This window comes from Arachis ipaensis, chromosome B2 (genome assembly GCF_059453495.1).
Source record: "Arachis ipaensis isolate K30076 ecotype BB chromosome B2, ASM5945349v1, whole genome shotgun sequence".
Taxonomy (NCBI): Eukaryota; Viridiplantae; Streptophyta; class Magnoliopsida; order Fabales; family Fabaceae; genus Arachis; species Arachis ipaensis.
In genome coordinates, this window is record NC_142437.1 from 119149039 (window position 1) to 119166491 (window position 17453).

Genomic DNA, 17453 nt, shown 5'->3' on the forward strand with positions numbered 1-17453 from the left:
AAAAATGGATAAAAAAAAAATTAACAGGTAAAATAAATCAGCAGAGCATGCATATAGCCAAAGTTAGGTGCACTCTTGCCAAGACGCGAGGACTCTAGCTGTTTTCACTTTATTGGTAGCTAGGGAACATTGTTGATATTAAACTTGATTCTCATTTTTTATAATTGTCTTTTTCCTCTTATATTTTAAGAACTCATCCTCTTTGGGTTTACGGTTAACACAACAACAATTCAACACTCTAATTTATAAAATATATTCATCATCATTTTGGTTTGTGAAAATTGGTACCTTTATATATGTATATTTTATAGTAAGATGCATGGTCCTCTTACATATGAATATAATTCCTATAAGTGGACAAAAAGTGCAAAATTATTAGTGTCTATATACGTAGCAATAGTATCCATAGGCTGGTATATGTCCCAAGATACATGCATGTGTGATGAAACGACACCATTTATATAATAAAGGGTTTTTAATCTGTTAACTACATTCAAATAAAAAACATGTGTAAACTCTTAATTAAAATAATGGTCTTTAAACAATTCTTGTGTGTTGGATAAAAGAATTATTAAAAAAAAAAAAACTAAAACTGTCAAGTTAGTTTTTAATTTTTAATTTTCCTATTTTTAAATGATTAAGATTAACTTTAGTAAAAAGAAATGGAATATATCCTTTTAATATAAATCTTCCAAAATGTTATAATAGGAAAATAACTTTTAAATATCAAATTCTTGAGGAATCTTAAGACTATATTTGATTTACATTTTTATTTTTTAATTTTCAATATTTTGTATTTTTAAAGTTTTATGAAGGAAAACAAAAAACAAAAAATAAACTTTTATGATTATTATAACTATTTTATTTTTTATAAAATTCTAAAAATAAAAATATTAAAGATAAAATAAAAAATAAAAAATAAAAAATAAAAACATAAACCAAGTCTACACTAATTAAAATATCATAACATGCATGGTTTTATAAGAGCAAGTTGATTTGAGTCAACTAAATATGTCTACAAAAGGACATGCTTCTATCACCTCCAACTTGAACCTCACTGTCACTAGCTACTATTTCTCACTCTTCCTTCTTCACTACTCATCACTCATTAAAATAAACCATGAGAACCATCCACGCTTCTACACATTTTTGTCCCTTTCCCCCTACAACACAACATTGCCCCATTACTCTAATCTTTTAGATTTAATAATAATTTACACAACCACCACTACTATTGTACTAGTTAGTACTTCCCTTACCACATTATATTCACCATACATTTCACCATATCTTTAGGGATTATTGAGATTCCCCCCTAGAAGCTACCACCCTCTTTCTTATTCATCTTCTTATATCCCTCTCACGTCTCACCCTTCTATTTATATTCATTCACTCCAATTCCTCACTTTCACATCACATCACATTTCCTCCACAACCTCTCTTCCATTATCTCCATATTTATTGAAAGGAAAAATATTGTTGCTATTATTTATTTATATAGTTAGAAGATGAGTGGGGAAATGCAACTAAAGAGGTTCAACACAATGGAGAGAAGGCCTCTTAGAACCCTAAGGGACCTCTTGAGTGAGAATAATAATAATAGTTATTATTATTGTTCAAACTCATCATCATCATGTTCTTCAAGTGGATTCAAATCACTACCAAGAAGGATTAATCAAACAAATAAAAGTAGCATGCAAACCCAAATGAAGAATCCCTCAACCTTTCAAACCCTAATAAACACATTCAAGACCATCTTAGTGAAGAAATCACCCTCTATGATCTTGCCACGTAGCATCTCACGCAAGCTTTCGTCATCAAGAAGGTCAAGCAGATTAAGGAACCAAACATTTTGCAAAGGAAGCACTGATGAAGTTGAAATCAGCACCGTCAAGATCAAGGACATCATACGGTGGAGATCTTTCAAGGATGTTACTGTGGAGGAGGAGCACAATAACAAATATCCACTGTCACAATCTCAACCGTTGGATTTTCACCGTTGCATGATGATGGGGTCCACTACTACAACAACTACGACAACCACTACCACGTGTAGTAGCAGCAATGGGTCTAGCTGGAATGAGAGTGATTTTACCTCAATAGCCTCAGGGTACTCGTCTTCATGGGAACCACAAAACGACGACGTTTTGATAAGTGAGAAATTTCCACTTTCACCCCTTGATGTTGTTGTCGGCAAGGATTTGGTGCAACAAAAAACAAATATGGCGGGGCCCAAGGTGAGCAATGATTTATTTAATTTATTTAAACAAAAGTTTTCAGTATTTCACCCAAAGAAACCCAAAAATACATTTAACGGTGATTTTAATTAAATATGAAACGTGACAAGGAAATTTTTTTTTATAACTTGGCATCTTTCAGGAAATATTATTTTGTCTGCAGCTGAGGGTTAATATGTATATTTGTTTGTTAAAATATTATTTTGTTTTGTTTCGTTTTGACTTTCAATTAATTTCATGTTGATTAGGCTGCTTCTTTTCCCTTTCCCTTCTATCATTATTTTATTCTGTCGGTGGGACAGTTTGCAATATTACTATTGTTTTTTATTTGGATTCTGATAATTATTCATAGTTATAGTAGTTATTAAGATAATGTTTTCCAGCTTTTTTTTTCATTTACATGATAATATATATTTAATAAGATAATATATTCGTGATCTTGCTTTTGAATTTTGACATGCTCTATTCTAAAACATGCCTATTTAAAAAAAATATAAATACTAAATAATTATTAATTAATTTTTGGTAGGGACTAATTATTGTTAACTAAATTCTCAACAAATGTTTTGCAAATTTATTTTCTTAAATTATTCCTTATTCAAAAAGAAAGAAAAAAACGAAAATTAAAGAACAAGCAAGTTTATCCATGTTACTCGGGATTAGTTGCTCTTGTAGATTATAATTAGTTTACTTTAATTTAATGCTAATTTGATAGAAATTGTTAATATTATGGAGTATTTTACCGATGACTAAAACAATTTGTAATCTTGTGTAGGAAATTTCAAGTTTCCAAGAAGATGAACAACATAGTCCAATTTCAGTTCTTCAAATTGGAAAAGATGAATTCCCACACTATAATCAAAGCCTTGCCGATATTGAAAGTAAGTTCCTCCTTTTCCATCATTAATATAACATTTTCTTCATTACTCAAATTAAATTAAATAACAATATTTATATTCATCAATTATGCTTAATTATATATGAGAATATAATATAATGATGCTAACAATTTTTATGTTATTTTTTTTAAACAGGAAGAAAACAAAAGGTCATGGACACCTTTCAAATAATTGAGAGCCTTGCAAAATTTGACCTACCAAACTTAGACCAATATATCATATTGGATGAGAACTTTAGTTATAATGAAGATTGTGATAATTATGATTGTGAAGTTGAAGAACAAGATTATGTTGAGCAAAGGGCAATGAAGCTACTAAATTGTGTCAAGGCAACATGTTCATTCCAAAGCTATGATTTTGATACTCTATTGTTAGATTTTTTCAAGGAGGAATTAAGTAAGAATATTGATGATGAGGAGTGTGAAAGTGAGTCAGAGATGTTGAGAATAGCTAAGGAATGGGTAAAAGGGTCATTTGGTTATGACATAGGTCATGTGAATAATTATGTTTGTATCAAAGACATGGATAAAAGAGGTGAATGGAGCAAGTTTGAGAAAGAGAAAGAAGAAATGGTTTTGGAGATTGAAAAGGAGATATTGCATAGTTTGGTTGCTGAACTTTTGGACTTACATGATTAAATAATGGAGATTATTTTTTCAAAGCTAGGTCCAAGTAGACAAGTAGTTCTTTAATCCATGTAAATGTGCCAAAATTTAATTAGCTAATGACCCTTCTTTTTGGGGTTAGTTTAGTTTTTTACTTAGGCATAACTCATGCCTTTTTTTTTTTAAGGATATTATAAGTATGTAATTGTTTCGTGTATCTACCGAGAATTTAGTAAATTATCAGTATTATTTTGCCCATTATTATAGTTGAAACTTGAAAGGTATTATTATCGTTATTAGATTTTTACTAACAAAAATTTTAAGAATATTTATAAAATTTTTTCACAGTAATTTGTTGTAAATGTCAATCCATTAGACGTATTAATAATTTAAGATGACAATAAAAGGTAGAGATACAGATTCTAAAACAATAAGGATTGAATTTTTTTTTTAATTCTTTTCTCCATAAAAATTTTGATACTATTTCAAAAAATATCTATATTAAAAATCTAATAAATGTTTAGACAAAATATATAAATAATTATATATTTAATATAAAAATAATAATATTAAATGAACAAGTTATTGGCAAACAAATTTCTTAACCAAATATTTCAAAAGAATTAAAAAAAGATAAAATACATCTATAAAAAATCAATGTTCTTCTTTTCCTCTCATACCTGTATTTTTCTTATTCTTCTAATGGTGATGAGTTTTTTTTTTTCCTATTTTTCTTTTAAGGAGTCTAACACTTTTTATTAATATTAACAAACACTTTGAGATAACACTTTATTTTTATATTATTAGAATTTATGATTTAAAGTTTATGGTTCAAAAAGTTAATATATAGTATAATATTTTTGTTGATCAAGTGTTAGAAAAAAATGATAATTTTTTTTCAATCACATACTCTTACTCTATGATTTAAGCACTATGAAATGAACTCGTACTATTAATGTAAGAATATAATCGACATATGTAATTTTTTTTTAAACAATTGGGGATTAAATTTTTAGCACTTTCAACAAAAATGAAAAATAAAACTGCGGCGAAGTTTTGGACTGCTACTCTATGATTTTTATTTTTTTTATAATATTGTTTTTTTCTGTTTGTATTTGTGTTGTTTCTTTCTTTGAGGAAGTTTTGGACTGCTACTCATCTCAACTTCAGCTTTTGACACCATAAAAAAATATTTGATTATGATTTTCCAAGAAATTGAAATGTCTTGAAAAATAACATTAGCAGGTTAGACAATCATATTCTTAATTCTCATTTTCATGCCCATTGTTATACTTGTTTTCTACTTAATTATAAACTGTAATGTGTAATATTCTCTTATATTTTTTATTCAACATGATATGAATCTAAATTTATTGAAGAAATTGTGAAAGATATTTCAGAAAAACAAGGTAAGAAAATGGTGTACTTATTTTGTTATTGCTTATGTTAATGCAGCAAATGTAGCTAGTATGACAGAATTTCTTACCACTACTTTAATTTCCAGGGTAGAGAAATAGTTGAAGGCATTATGTCAGACTTGTCTCAAATAAGAGATTTACACTTGAATGCTAGCTAATACCTTCAGACATCATCAAATGTGTGTGTTCCTTCAAATCTTGAGTTATTTTCTTGTGAGCTAAGATACTTTGAGTGGGAAAGATTCCCCTTGAAGTCTCTGCCATCAATTTTTGTGTTGAGAAACTCATTGAACTTCACATGCCATATTTGGTTTAAGCAGTATCTGCATCTCCTTTAGAAATTGTATGAGATTGGATGATTCGGCGCGCTATATAATGGAACAATCCCATATCATCATGTTACAAGGAACAGTTGGATATGAATTTAGACAGATACTACTAATATACACAAGATTTTATTTCAATTCATGGTTGGATCAAACTATTTCTATGAAAAAAGAAAGGCAATGCTGTTTGCTCAGTCCTAGAGTGTGGTATTTCCTCCAATATATGTCTCGGATATCATGAACTTCATTCAACAAGCAGAGTTGGAGATGGAGATTGGTCATAATTAAACCATACAAATGAGGGTAATGATGAATTGAATATCATTTTAATAGTTCTGTATATGATTCAATAATGTTACTTCTTTGCCAATGGTAGGAAGCTTAATTGCTTGGCGTATTATATTGCAAAAGACTATAATGAAAAATGTTACTCATTTAATAACAACATACATATACATGCAACCATCGAATTTTAGACCAACTTCACAAATTCCCATGCAAGATGTCTATATCTATTTGCGTGTCACATGGTGGGGTTACATACAAAACAAAAACGTAGAAAAAAAAGTATAAAAAAGACCTTATAAGATTGCCCCAGACGCGTTTGCTGAACATGAAAGGTGAACAAAATGCATTTTCAATTTGGTTTTTCAATCCCACTTTTATTATTATATAATATAACACTAAGAATTGAGAGCTTTAACAAAAGAATAGTGCACAAAGGTTCTTCTAATTAAGAATGGAGGAGGAACCAGCCAAGAAACAACCAAGAAGATTAATCTATGTATGTACGTTGACACTGCACTCACAACATCACTGTGTTGAAGATCCCACCACTGGCTAGAGAGCCTCTTCCTTATTTTCAATGGCTTCTTCTTCTTCTTCTTTGTTGGATGCTCCCAGAATCAAACATGATGTCTTCATCAGCTTCAGAGGAGAAGACATCCGCACTTCTTTTCTTAGCCATTTGCGAAAAGAGTTGCATCATAACCATATCGATTTCTTCGTAGACGACGAGAAACTGCACCCTGGAGATGACATTTCATCCACACTTATTCAAGCCATTGAAGAGTCTTCTATTTCCTTGGTGATCTTTTCGGAAAACTATGCTTCTTCAACTTGGTGCTTGAATGAACTCGTGAAAGTAATTCAATGCATGAAACAAGATCAAAGGATTGTGATACCTGTTTTCTACAACGTTGTTCCCTCTGATGTGCGCCATCAAAATAATTCCTTTAAGGAGGCTTTTGATAAACACCGACACAGATTGAAGGGAAACATGAGGAAGGTGCAAAGTTGGAGATTTGCTTTAATGGAAGCTTCTAGTTTATCTGGATTTCATTATCCATCGAAATATCAGTTAGTTCTTCTTTTTACTATTTAATCCACTTCTCTAGTACTTAACTATATGGTGGATACTCCCATGAAGATATTATAATTGTCATCATGTGATGATTTTTCTTTTTGACCCTTAGATGATGGATTGTAGGGTTAGATTTTGATATGTTATAAAAATGTTGTTTTTATTTAAAGTGTGGCCAAATCAATAAATCACACTTTTATACAAAGCATCTTCATAAAAAGATGTTTTTTGCATCTTCATTTGAGTAGTTCCCTAACTATATTGCCATATGCATATGCATACCTGCTAAGCTTTTTATGTTTTTTTTGTCAGTTATACTTGTCTTCTTTTATGCAAAAGGCGTTCCATTGGCTTTAAAAGTTTTAGGTTCTTTTTTATATTCCAAAACCATAGAAGAATGGAAAAGTGCTTTGGGAAAGCTCAAGATTTATCCTAATATAGACATTTTTAATGTCTTAAAATTGAGTTATGATGGGCTAGATGATTTAGAGAAGGACATATTCCTTGACATTGTATTTTTTTTCAAAGGAGAAGATAAGGATGTTGTTGTACCATTTCTAGAATCCTGTGGTTTCTTTCCTGCTATTGGCATAGGCAACCTTTCACGTAAAGCTCTTATAACTATTTCAAAGTATAATATAATAGAAATGCATGACTTGATAGAACAAATGGGTCGAGAAATAGTTCGTCAAGAATCAATTAAAGACCCAGGAAGACGTAGCCGCTTAAGTAACTATGAGGATGTCTACAATGTGTTGAATAATAATAAGGTAAGAAATAAAATAACATATTTAATTTCTTTCCTTGATTACATTTGTTAATGCAGGAAATGCAACCAGCATCATAAGATATGGCTTCGAAGTGTATTACTCTCAAATAATACACTTTCTTATTTATAAGGTTAAAGAAAATCAAATGAAACAAAAAGAACACTAAAAATACACCAAACTTAAAATTTAAAACCAAGATAAGAAAAAGATTTTTAAAATTTTCGAATTAAAAATTTTTTTTTGAATAATTAAAAAGAAAGGACAAACACTAGAGGGACACCAAACATTAAAATTTTAGAATCAAACAAAATTTTCAAAAATTAGAGAGAGAAACACTAAAGGACATTAAAATTTTAAAAATTAAAAAAAAGGAAAATAACACAAAAAGAAAAGAAACCAAGGTCAATTTTTTTTTCAAGAAACTCAAAAAAAAAAAAAAAGAAAAGTCAATAAATATCAAAAGGACACCAAACTTAAGATTTGACACAGGACTCAAACAAAAAAAAATATGACTAAAGATGAAAAAGAATTTTGAAAAATTTTGAAAAAAAGAAAATAAAGAACACAATTTAAAAGAAAAACAGTAAAAAGTACCTGATATAAGGAGCAAGACAACCAGTAGTTTGTCAATCTCGAACAATCCCCGGCAACGGTGCCAAAAACTCGATCTGCAAAATTAGAACTCGCACAACTTCACCGGCAAGTGCACCGGTGAAGTTTTTCCATGTTGTCTTCCATGTTTGTTTCAAAGAATTCCTCTTCTTCCTCAGCACCAACCACTTTCTTTCCTCTTGCCTCCCTCCTTAATCTAAGGAAGGTCCTCTTTTATGACATTTTAAGTCTTAAGAATTTATTTGAAATTTTATTTAGAAGAAAAATATTGAATTTGAGAACCTGTATTATTTGAGTTTCGATTTATTAAGAAAATAGTTATATGTCGGATTTAAGTCATTTAAGAAAATAGTAATACACCAATCTAGAATTGATTCCTTATATTAAACAAGGTACCCTCATGGTGCAAATATCAGACAAGAGAGAGTTGGTTAACTATTAACGCTGCGTATGAACCTTGGCACCAAATAGTGGGTTTCATTTTGTGCTGTGTTGTTTCTCATATTCCTTCTCAAAGAGTGTTTCCTCGCGTGATCAGATGTCTTTCGGATTTAGTGAGCAGCACACATTTTGTTAAGGCGACGGGATGGAGCTCAAACCATGTTTGTATATGGTTTGGAAAAGTTCGTAGTCACCATGGATTGCGCGCCAAGAATGTTACACTTAAATTCAGTGCTGTAGCTTCAGATAATTATTATGACGAAAGATGGACGGTCAATGAGGCGTTGCAATATAAATGGGAAGTGATAGGATGCGGAGTTCGCCCAGTATATGAATCAGACATCCTGGATGTTTTTCAAAATGTGGATCCGGAGTTCCAGTTCTTTTTTGATAGACGCAGCTTATCTCAGCTTCGTGTTGATAAATTCATTTTCACTCTCGACGAAGTGAAAACACGGCTGATTCGTAAGATTGAAGAAGAAAGAAGAAGAAAAGAAGAGTCATGGTCGGAAGAAGTCGAAGAGGAATCATCGTCCAAAGACGTATACAATTAGATAGGTATTGAAACAAGTGTAAGGCGCATTTCATTCTAAAGTTAATAGGAAATTCTATACAATGTTTGATTCCCTTTCATGCTAGTATCAGTTAATAAAATACACAATTTTGGCACCTCCACTCAGCTTTAACAAACTTTATTCTAGCAACACTGATAGAATGCCATACTGATAAATATGCTAATGTGGTAAATTTTTGGGGTGCAGAAATCACTTGTTTGATCAGTGAAGGCTGAGAAATTACTACTTCAGTCTTCTTCTGTTGCATGTTGTGAGGAAAGACTTTGAATATTCATGTTGCTTCAGATTTTACTATTGGTGGATGTAAGGGGCAAGTCCTTCCGAAGGTTGTTGGCGATGTAGTCATTTATGCTTTTTAACTTGATTCATACTTTTCTTTAAAGCAATTAAGATAATCTTGCTAATCTATTACCAGAACGGTCTCTTTTCAATTAGTTTTTATGTCTATTAATTACTTATGTTGATTGTAAATTTTTGGATGGTGATGTATTTGAATGGAGCAGCTCTTATTCTGCAGTTAGGTGTCCTTTTGAACTGTGACTCTCAGCATGCTGTTCATCTTACCCTATTTAAGAGTGAACATTGGAAGTGATATATATTCACAAAGTAGTCACACCGAGGAAAATGTAAGTCATATAGCCACTAACACTTGTCCATAACTATACATGCTTGCCTTTTATGCATCTACTTGATATTTCTTATTATTATGGTCTTGAAGTAGTTGTTGATTCACCTAATCCAACTTTTTTATAAAGTTTTCATTACAGGGAGTTCTTGCTGTCTTGGACAGTTGGACTTGGTCTTATGTTTGCTTCCCCAGAGACAATTCAGCTTGCCCCTATGAAATGTCATGGTGATTGGTTATTTGCAAAACAAAAAGTTTGATCAATTGAGATAGGTCTTAGGTTGTAGCCTCTCTTTTTCCCTGGAAAAGGAAATGTTTTGATAAATAGTGTGGAAATCGTTGGAATTCGGAGCATCTATGTTCATCAACCACTGGATAGTTGGTGCTAGTAATGTTAATAGTCAATTTATTAGGTTTTGTAACACTAGGTGAGGTTAGCTAAAATTTGTAAACCCATTTTGAATCTTTTAAATGGTTCTGCCTTTAACTTTAGCAAGTAATATCCAGTTAAGGACTCCTATCCTATTCCATATTTCCCCATCTTCAGCTGCATACAGCAGTGTTTGATATATAACAACTTGTTTAATCCACCCAAGAAAGGATACATGATGTGAGTGACGAGAGAGCTATTATAGCAACATTGAATTTAACATTCTACTATGCTCATTAGCTGTACAGAACAGTATTATTCATATCTGAAATGAAATTATATTTAATTTTAGCAATTTTCCTTTGATTAATAATTATGCAAATAATGATGGCTCATTGATATACTGCACTCATCGATCGGGCAATTCAGTTTCTTAAAGATTGCTGCAGCCTTCAATCTTTACCTGAAAACAATATTTAGTTTAGATGCAATATTTAGTTTAAGCAGTATCTACGTCTCCTTTAGAAATTTTATGAGATTGGATGAGCGTTCAGAGCGCGATATAACGGAACAATCTTATCTCATCTTGTTGCAAGCAGCAGTTGAATATGAATATACACAAGATCAAACTATTTCTATGAAGAAAGAAATGCAAATGATGTTTGCTCAGTCCTAGAGTGAAGCGTTTCATCAATATATGTCTCAGATATCATTAGTTTAATTCAACAAGTATTGAATATGAGTGTAAACCATGCAAATATGAGTGTAATGAAATCTTTGTATCATTTATGTTTAGATAGTATGATATTCATTGCCATTGGTGTTTTTTCTTCAGATTTGAATGAGTGAAGAGAAGGACTCATTTATTAAAGTATATATGAATGTCATGACGGTGATGGGTTTTCAACATCCACAAATTAAATCTTCATGAGCACAACTACATAATGCTAGAAAGTTGTAAAGTTATCTGTGTCTTCTTAAATTTTAATAGTTCTGTATATAATTCAATAATGTTGACCGTAAAAGGAGTATATTCAACGAAAAATTCCTACTTCAACAATGTTACTCATTTAATAACAACATGCATACATGCAACCATCGAATTTTAGACCTACTTCACAAATTCCCATGCAAGATGTCTATATCTATATGCGTGTCACATGGTGGGGTTACATACAAAACAAAAGCGAAGACAAAAAAAGTTCCATGTCTCGTGAAAAAAAAAGTATAAGAAAGACCTTATAACATTGCTCCAGACGCGTTTGCTGAACATGAAAGGTGAACAAAATAAATTTTCAATTTGGTTTTTCAATCCCACTTTTATTATTATATAATATAACACTAAGAATTGAGAGCTTTAAGAAAAGAATAGTGCACAAAGGGTCTTCTAATTAAGAAAGGAGGAGGAACCAGCCAAGAAACAACCAGGAAGATTCATATGTATCTATGTATGTACATTGACACTCTACTCATAGTCACTCACAACATCACTGTGTTAAGATCTCACCACTGTCTACAGTCTCTTCCTAATTTTCAATGGCTTCTTCTTCTTCTTCTTCTTTTTTATTGGATGCTCCCAGAATCAAACATGATGTCTTCATCAGCTTCAGAGGAGAAGATATCCGCACTTCTTTTCTTAGCCATTTGAGAAAAGAGTTGCATCGTTACCATATCGATTTCTTCGTGGACGACGAAAAACTGCACCCTGGAGATGATATTTCATCCACGCTTATTCAAGCCATTGAAGAGTCTTGTATTTCCTTGGTCATCTTTTCGGAAAACTATGCTTCTTCCACTTGGTGCTTGAATGAACTTGTGAAAGTAATTCAATGCATGAAACAAGATCGAAGGATTGTGATACCTGTTTTCTACAACGTTGTTCCCTCTGATGTGCGGCATCAGAATAATTCCTTTAAGGAGGCTTTTGATAAACACCAACACAGATTGAAGGGAAATATGATGAAGGTGCAAAGTTGGAGATTTGCTTTAAAGGAAGCTTCTAATTTATCTGGATTTCATTATCCATCAAAATATCAGTAAGTTCTTCCTTTTACTACTAATTACTAAATCCACTACTCTAGTACTTAACTATATTGCCATATGCATATGCATACCTGCTAAGCTTTTTATTTTTTATTTTGTCATAGTTATACTTGTCTTCTTTTCAATTATAGTTGTAATGTGTAATATTTTCTTATATTTTTTATACAACAGGGATGAATCTAAATTCATTGAAGAAATTGTGAATGATATTTCAGAGAAATTGTCATATATTTTCTCAATAGAATCCAAATGTCTTGTTGGAATTGATGATAATTTTACAAGTATTGAATCATTATTGGAAATTGAATCCGTCAAGGTCCGAATCATAGGAATTTGGGGGATGGGAGGAATAGGTAAAACTACTATTGCTGAATTCTTATTTGACAAATATTCTTCCCAATATGAAGGCAGTTGTATGTTGAAAAATGTAAGAGAAGAATCACAAAAGTTTGGTGTGCCTTATTTATGTGAGAAACTTATTTCTGAGTTATTAGCCGGAGAAAGCCTTGTTTTGAAAGGATCATCCAAAGCAAGATCCGCTTTTATCCAGAGAAAGTTGAGTCGAAAAAAAGTTTTCATAGTGCTTGATGATATGGATACATTAGAACAGTTTGAACATCTTGCTACAAAATGGTTGGGACCAGGTAGTAGGATCATTATAACTACCAGAGACAAGCATGTCCTTAGAAAAGTTCATGGAATATATGAAGTCCAGGGCTTGAGCTTTAAAAATTCCCTTAAGCTATTTTGCTTGAATGCTTTTGACAAAGTCTATCCTGAAACTGGATATGAAGAGTTTTCTGAAATAGCAGTCAATTATGCAAATGGCGTCCCATTGGCTTTACGAGTTTTGGGTTCTTTTTTATACTCTAAAACCATAGAAGAATGGGAAAGTGCTTTGGGAAAACTCAAGATTTATCCTAATATAGACATTTTTAATGTCTTAAAATTGAGTTATGATGGGCTAGATGATTTAGAGAAGGACATATTCCTTGACATTGCATTTTTTTTCAAAGGAGAAGATAAGGATGTTGTCATATCATTTCTAGAATCCTGTGGTTTTTTTCCTGCTATTGGCATAGGCAACCTTTCACGTAAAGCTCTCATAACTATTTCAAATCGTAATACAATAGAAATGCATGATTTGATAGGGCAAATGGGTCGAGAAATAGTTCGTCAAGAATCAATTAAAGACCCAGGAAGACGTAGCCGCTTAAGTAACCATGAGGATGTCTACAATGTACTGAACAATAATAAGGTAAGAAAACCACATATTTAATTACTTTTCTTGATTGCATGTGTTAATGCAGGAAATGCGACTAACATGATAACATGTTTGGCCATTGGATTGTTTGCAGGGAACAGACTCAGTTGAAGGCATTATGTTGGACTTGTCTCAAATTAAAAGAGATCTACATTTAGATGCCGACACTTTTAAAAGGATGCCTAATATAAGGTTTCTTAAATTTTATGATTCATGGAGGCAAAAAGAATCAGCAAATGTGCACGTTTCTTCAACTTTTGATTCATTTCCAAAGGAACTAAGATACTTGGAGTGGAGTGGCTGCCCTGTGAAGTCTCTTCCGCCAAATATTTGTGCTGAGAAGCTTGTTAAGCTTTCTATGCCAGATAGCCAAGTTTCTAAACTTTGGGATGGAGTTCAGGTATACATATCTACATGTATAAGAGCATCTTTTAGCCTTCTTCTCTTAATAGAAAATTAAGTATGTTAACATGTGATGATGGTCCCCTTATTGTTATAGGATCTTGTAAATTTAAAGAAGATTAACCTTAGGGGATGCAAGCAGCTAGTGGAGCTTCCAGATTTTTCTCGTGCATCAAACCTTGAAGAAATATGCCTCATTGAATGCGTAAGGTTGTTTGAACTTCATCCATCCATTTTATCCATCCACAAGCTCGAAAATTTAAGTGTTTGGGGTTGCAAAGCACTAAAGAGTCTTAAAAGCAATATCCATTTAAAATCTCTTAAAAAACTCGATGTTCGTTGCTGCTCAAGCATGAAGGAATTTTCAGTGTCATCAGAGGAATTAATGAGCTTGAATTTCAATGGGACAATAATTGAAATGTTGCAATCATCAGTTGGCCGTCTCAGCAAACTTGTAGAGTGTGATCTGAGTAATGTGAGACTTGAAACTCTTCCAAACGAGCTGTGTCTCTTAGTATCCCTTGAGAAACTAAATCTTGAAGGATGCAAACAGTTGATTGAACTCCCTCACAATATGAAAGCCCTGTCGCGGTTACAGGATCTCAACATAACAGGTTGCTGCAGCCTTGGATCTTTACCGGAGCTTCCACCGTCTCTTATACATTTATCTGCCACAAACTGCAGATCGCTGGAGAAATTGTTCAATATAAAGACACTATTCAGTTTAAATCTAAAATCCATCTCATTTGAAAACTGCGAGAGGCTTGATGAGCATTCATTCTTAGAATATGTGCATCTTACAATGATGGGAGTAGCAATTAGAGATATATTGGCTGACATGCTGCAATACAAAATTGAACCTCATGCTGATGATGACGATACTACGTTCTTCCCTGAATCCAACAATCAGGTTTTTTATCCCGGAAGCAAGGTTCCACCATGGTTCATATATCAGACAAGAGAGGCTTCAGTAACTATTGACCTTCCTGCAGATCAACCATTGAACCAGCTAGTTGGTTTCATTCTCTGTTGTGTTGTTTATCATATTCCTTCCCATATAGAGTCTCCCACCACTAGTCGTGCTTTTTATTCAAAACGGCCTCCCAAAATCCGTTGTCAATACAGTGGTTTTGGGTATAGCAAACAGTTTGCTAAAACGAGTCGATGGAACTCAGATCATGTTTGCATATGGTTTCATGCTGCTCATAATCGTCAATGGCATGGCAACAATGCCACATTTAAATTCAAAGCTGAAACTCTATCTGAATTCAAAGTTGAAACTCGATGTGAAGATTATACGCCATGGAATAAACGTATCCCATATGTATGGAGGGTCATAGAGGAATGGGAGGTCATAGGGTGTGGGGTTTACCCAATATATGCCTCAGACATCCTAGATGTCTTTCAAAAAGTGGATCCTCAGTTCCAGTTTTTTAAAGATAGAAGCAGTTGGGAACGGAAATCTGGGATTGGGAGGACTGATCTTCAATCGGTTTACACTCTCGAGGAAGTCAAGACAAGGATGATTCACAAGATGGAAGCAGACCAAAAAAGGTTCTCATCGGTTTCCAGGATTTGTCGAATTTCTAATAACAGGACCAGGATGTCAATGGTTTCCTTAAAACCAAAAGAAGTATCTCAACGCTTGAATGAAGAAGAAAACCAAGTCGATCAGAGAAACAGTTCTCCATTACCTTGGCGTTTGGTAACAAAGATGTTTAAGTGCTTGTATGGGTGCTGTTAAGTTGATGTCTTTTTTCAATAAAAAAATTACTTTTATTTATTCATAAAATCTTTTAAAAAAAATAACTCGAAAAAAAATATTTTCTTAGAAGTTCACCCAAATAAACACTAAACATTTCCGAAAATAGTAAGGTGAGAATGTATTCCATGCTTCATTGCTTCTTACTTAAACCGAAAAATTGTTTCCAAGAATTAGAAAAATGTCAAAGATGCAACAATGTGATCCAATGTTCACATTTGGATCATAAAAGAATGACATTAATCAAGATTCAAACTGCACTATTGGATCACCTTAGTGTATGATGTACCAAGGTGGTGGTATATCATAACTTCGTCCATAAATAAATAAATTTATCTTAAATAATTGAAGCAATTTTTAATGTAAGCAAGTCTAACAGGGAGTTCAATACTTGGACAGAGTAAATTACTTCTTTGATCAGTGGAAGCTTAATTAGTTTTTGGTGTGAGGAATGCTGCCAAGGTAATCTCATATTTCCATCCTCATTCTCTTTCGTTGTCTTATTCATGTCTTAATATATATTGGTCTGTAATTATGATTTATGAATGAATTTTTCCATCCTTCCAAGAAATGATCACAGTCAGAACAACTTGTATATGAGAATGTCATACTGACTAATGTGCTAATGTGGTTAAGGTTAATCTTGGTGCAGAAATCACTTCCTTGATAGGTGAAGGTCGAGAGATTACTACTTCGGTCCTCTTCTATTGCATGTTGTGATAAAAAGCTTGGAATATTCATGCTGCTTTAGATTTTGATATTGGAGTATCTAAGGGGCAAGTCCTTCCCATGGTTGTTGCTTTTGGCAATAAAGTGATTTATGCTTTTAACTTAATTCATACTTGTTTAATAAATTAAGGTAATCTTATTAATCTTTCATCAGAATTGTGTCTTTTCAATTAGTTTTGATGTTTATTAATTACTTAAGTCGATGTACATCTGATTTGTAAACTGTTGGATAGTGTTATATTTGAATGGAGAGACAGCTCTTATTCTGCAGATGCCCTTTTGAACTGTGACTCTCAGCATGTTGTTCATCTAATCCATTGAAGAGTGAAAATTGAAAGTGATACATAGAAAGTAGTAACACTATGGAAAATGTAAGTGATAAAGCCACCAACACTTGTCCGTAAGTATACATTCTTGGCTTTCATGTATCTAGTTGATATTTCTTACTACGGTCATGAAGTAGATGTTGATTCACCTAATCCAATTAAGTTTCATTATAGGGAGTTCTTGTTCTCCTGGATTTGGTTTTATGTTTGCTTCCCCGGAGACAATTCAGCTTGCCTCCATGAAGTGACATCATGATTGGTTATTTGCAAAACAAGAAGTTTGTTCAGTTGAGATAGATATTAGCTTGTAGCCTCTTCTTTAATGGATAGGGAAATGCTTCGAAAAATGGTGTGAAAATCGTTGGAACTCAGAGCATCTATGTTCACCAACCCGTGGATAGTTGGTGCTAGTAATGTTAATACTTAATAGTCAATTTATTAAGTTTTGTAGCACTAGGTGAGGTTGCCTAAAATTTGTAAGTCCATTCTGAATCTTTAAATAGTTCTGCTGCCTATAACTTTTCTTGATCCATCAAGAGCAAGTAATACTCCGTGAAGGACTCCTATCCTATTGCATATTTTCCCCATCTTCAGCTGTACACAACAGTGTTTGATATATAACTACTTGTTTAATCCAACCAAGAAAGAATATATGATGTGTTGTGACTAATGAGAACCCTATTATA

The 17453-nt window shown here is 32.5% G+C and overlaps 2 protein-coding genes across 4 annotated transcripts; both read left to right on the plus strand.

The window, feature by feature from the left end:
- The first annotated feature begins 1274 nt into the window (after positions 1-1274).
- Positions 1275-3999, plus strand: LOC107626072 (DUF4378 domain protein). Its single transcript, XM_016328852.3, has 3 exons — positions 1275-2237; positions 3013-3118; positions 3272-3999. Exons 1-3 carry the CDS (start codon positions 1509-1511, stop codon positions 3772-3774), a joined length of 1338 nt encoding a protein of 445 aa, XP_016184338.1. The 5' UTR covers positions 1275-1508; the 3' UTR covers positions 3775-3999.
- A 7607-nt stretch (positions 4000-11606) lies between these two features.
- On the plus strand, positions 11607-17403 carry LOC107626073 (putative disease resistance protein At4g11170). 3 transcript variants are annotated; one of them, XR_015904946.1, is made up of 8 exons: positions 11607-12277; positions 12456-13542; positions 13643-13948; positions 14048-15825; positions 16092-16174; positions 16365-16571; positions 16713-16812; positions 16942-17403. XR_015904946.1 is itself a non-coding variant. In XM_021116432.2 (4 exons), exons 1-4 carry the CDS (start codon positions 11778-11780, stop codon positions 15692-15694), a joined length of 3540 nt encoding a protein of 1179 aa, XP_020972091.1. In that variant the 5' UTR covers positions 11607-11777; the 3' UTR covers positions 15695-17280. The 3 variants fall into 3 exon arrangements, 1 of the variants encoding a protein (XP_020972091.1); XR_002358059.2 differs by lacking the exons at positions 16713-16812; positions 16942-17403 and having other exon boundaries at positions 16112-16174; positions 16365-16594; XM_021116432.2 differs by having other exon boundaries at positions 14048-17280.
- The last annotated feature ends 50 nt before the right edge of the window (positions 17404-17453 follow it).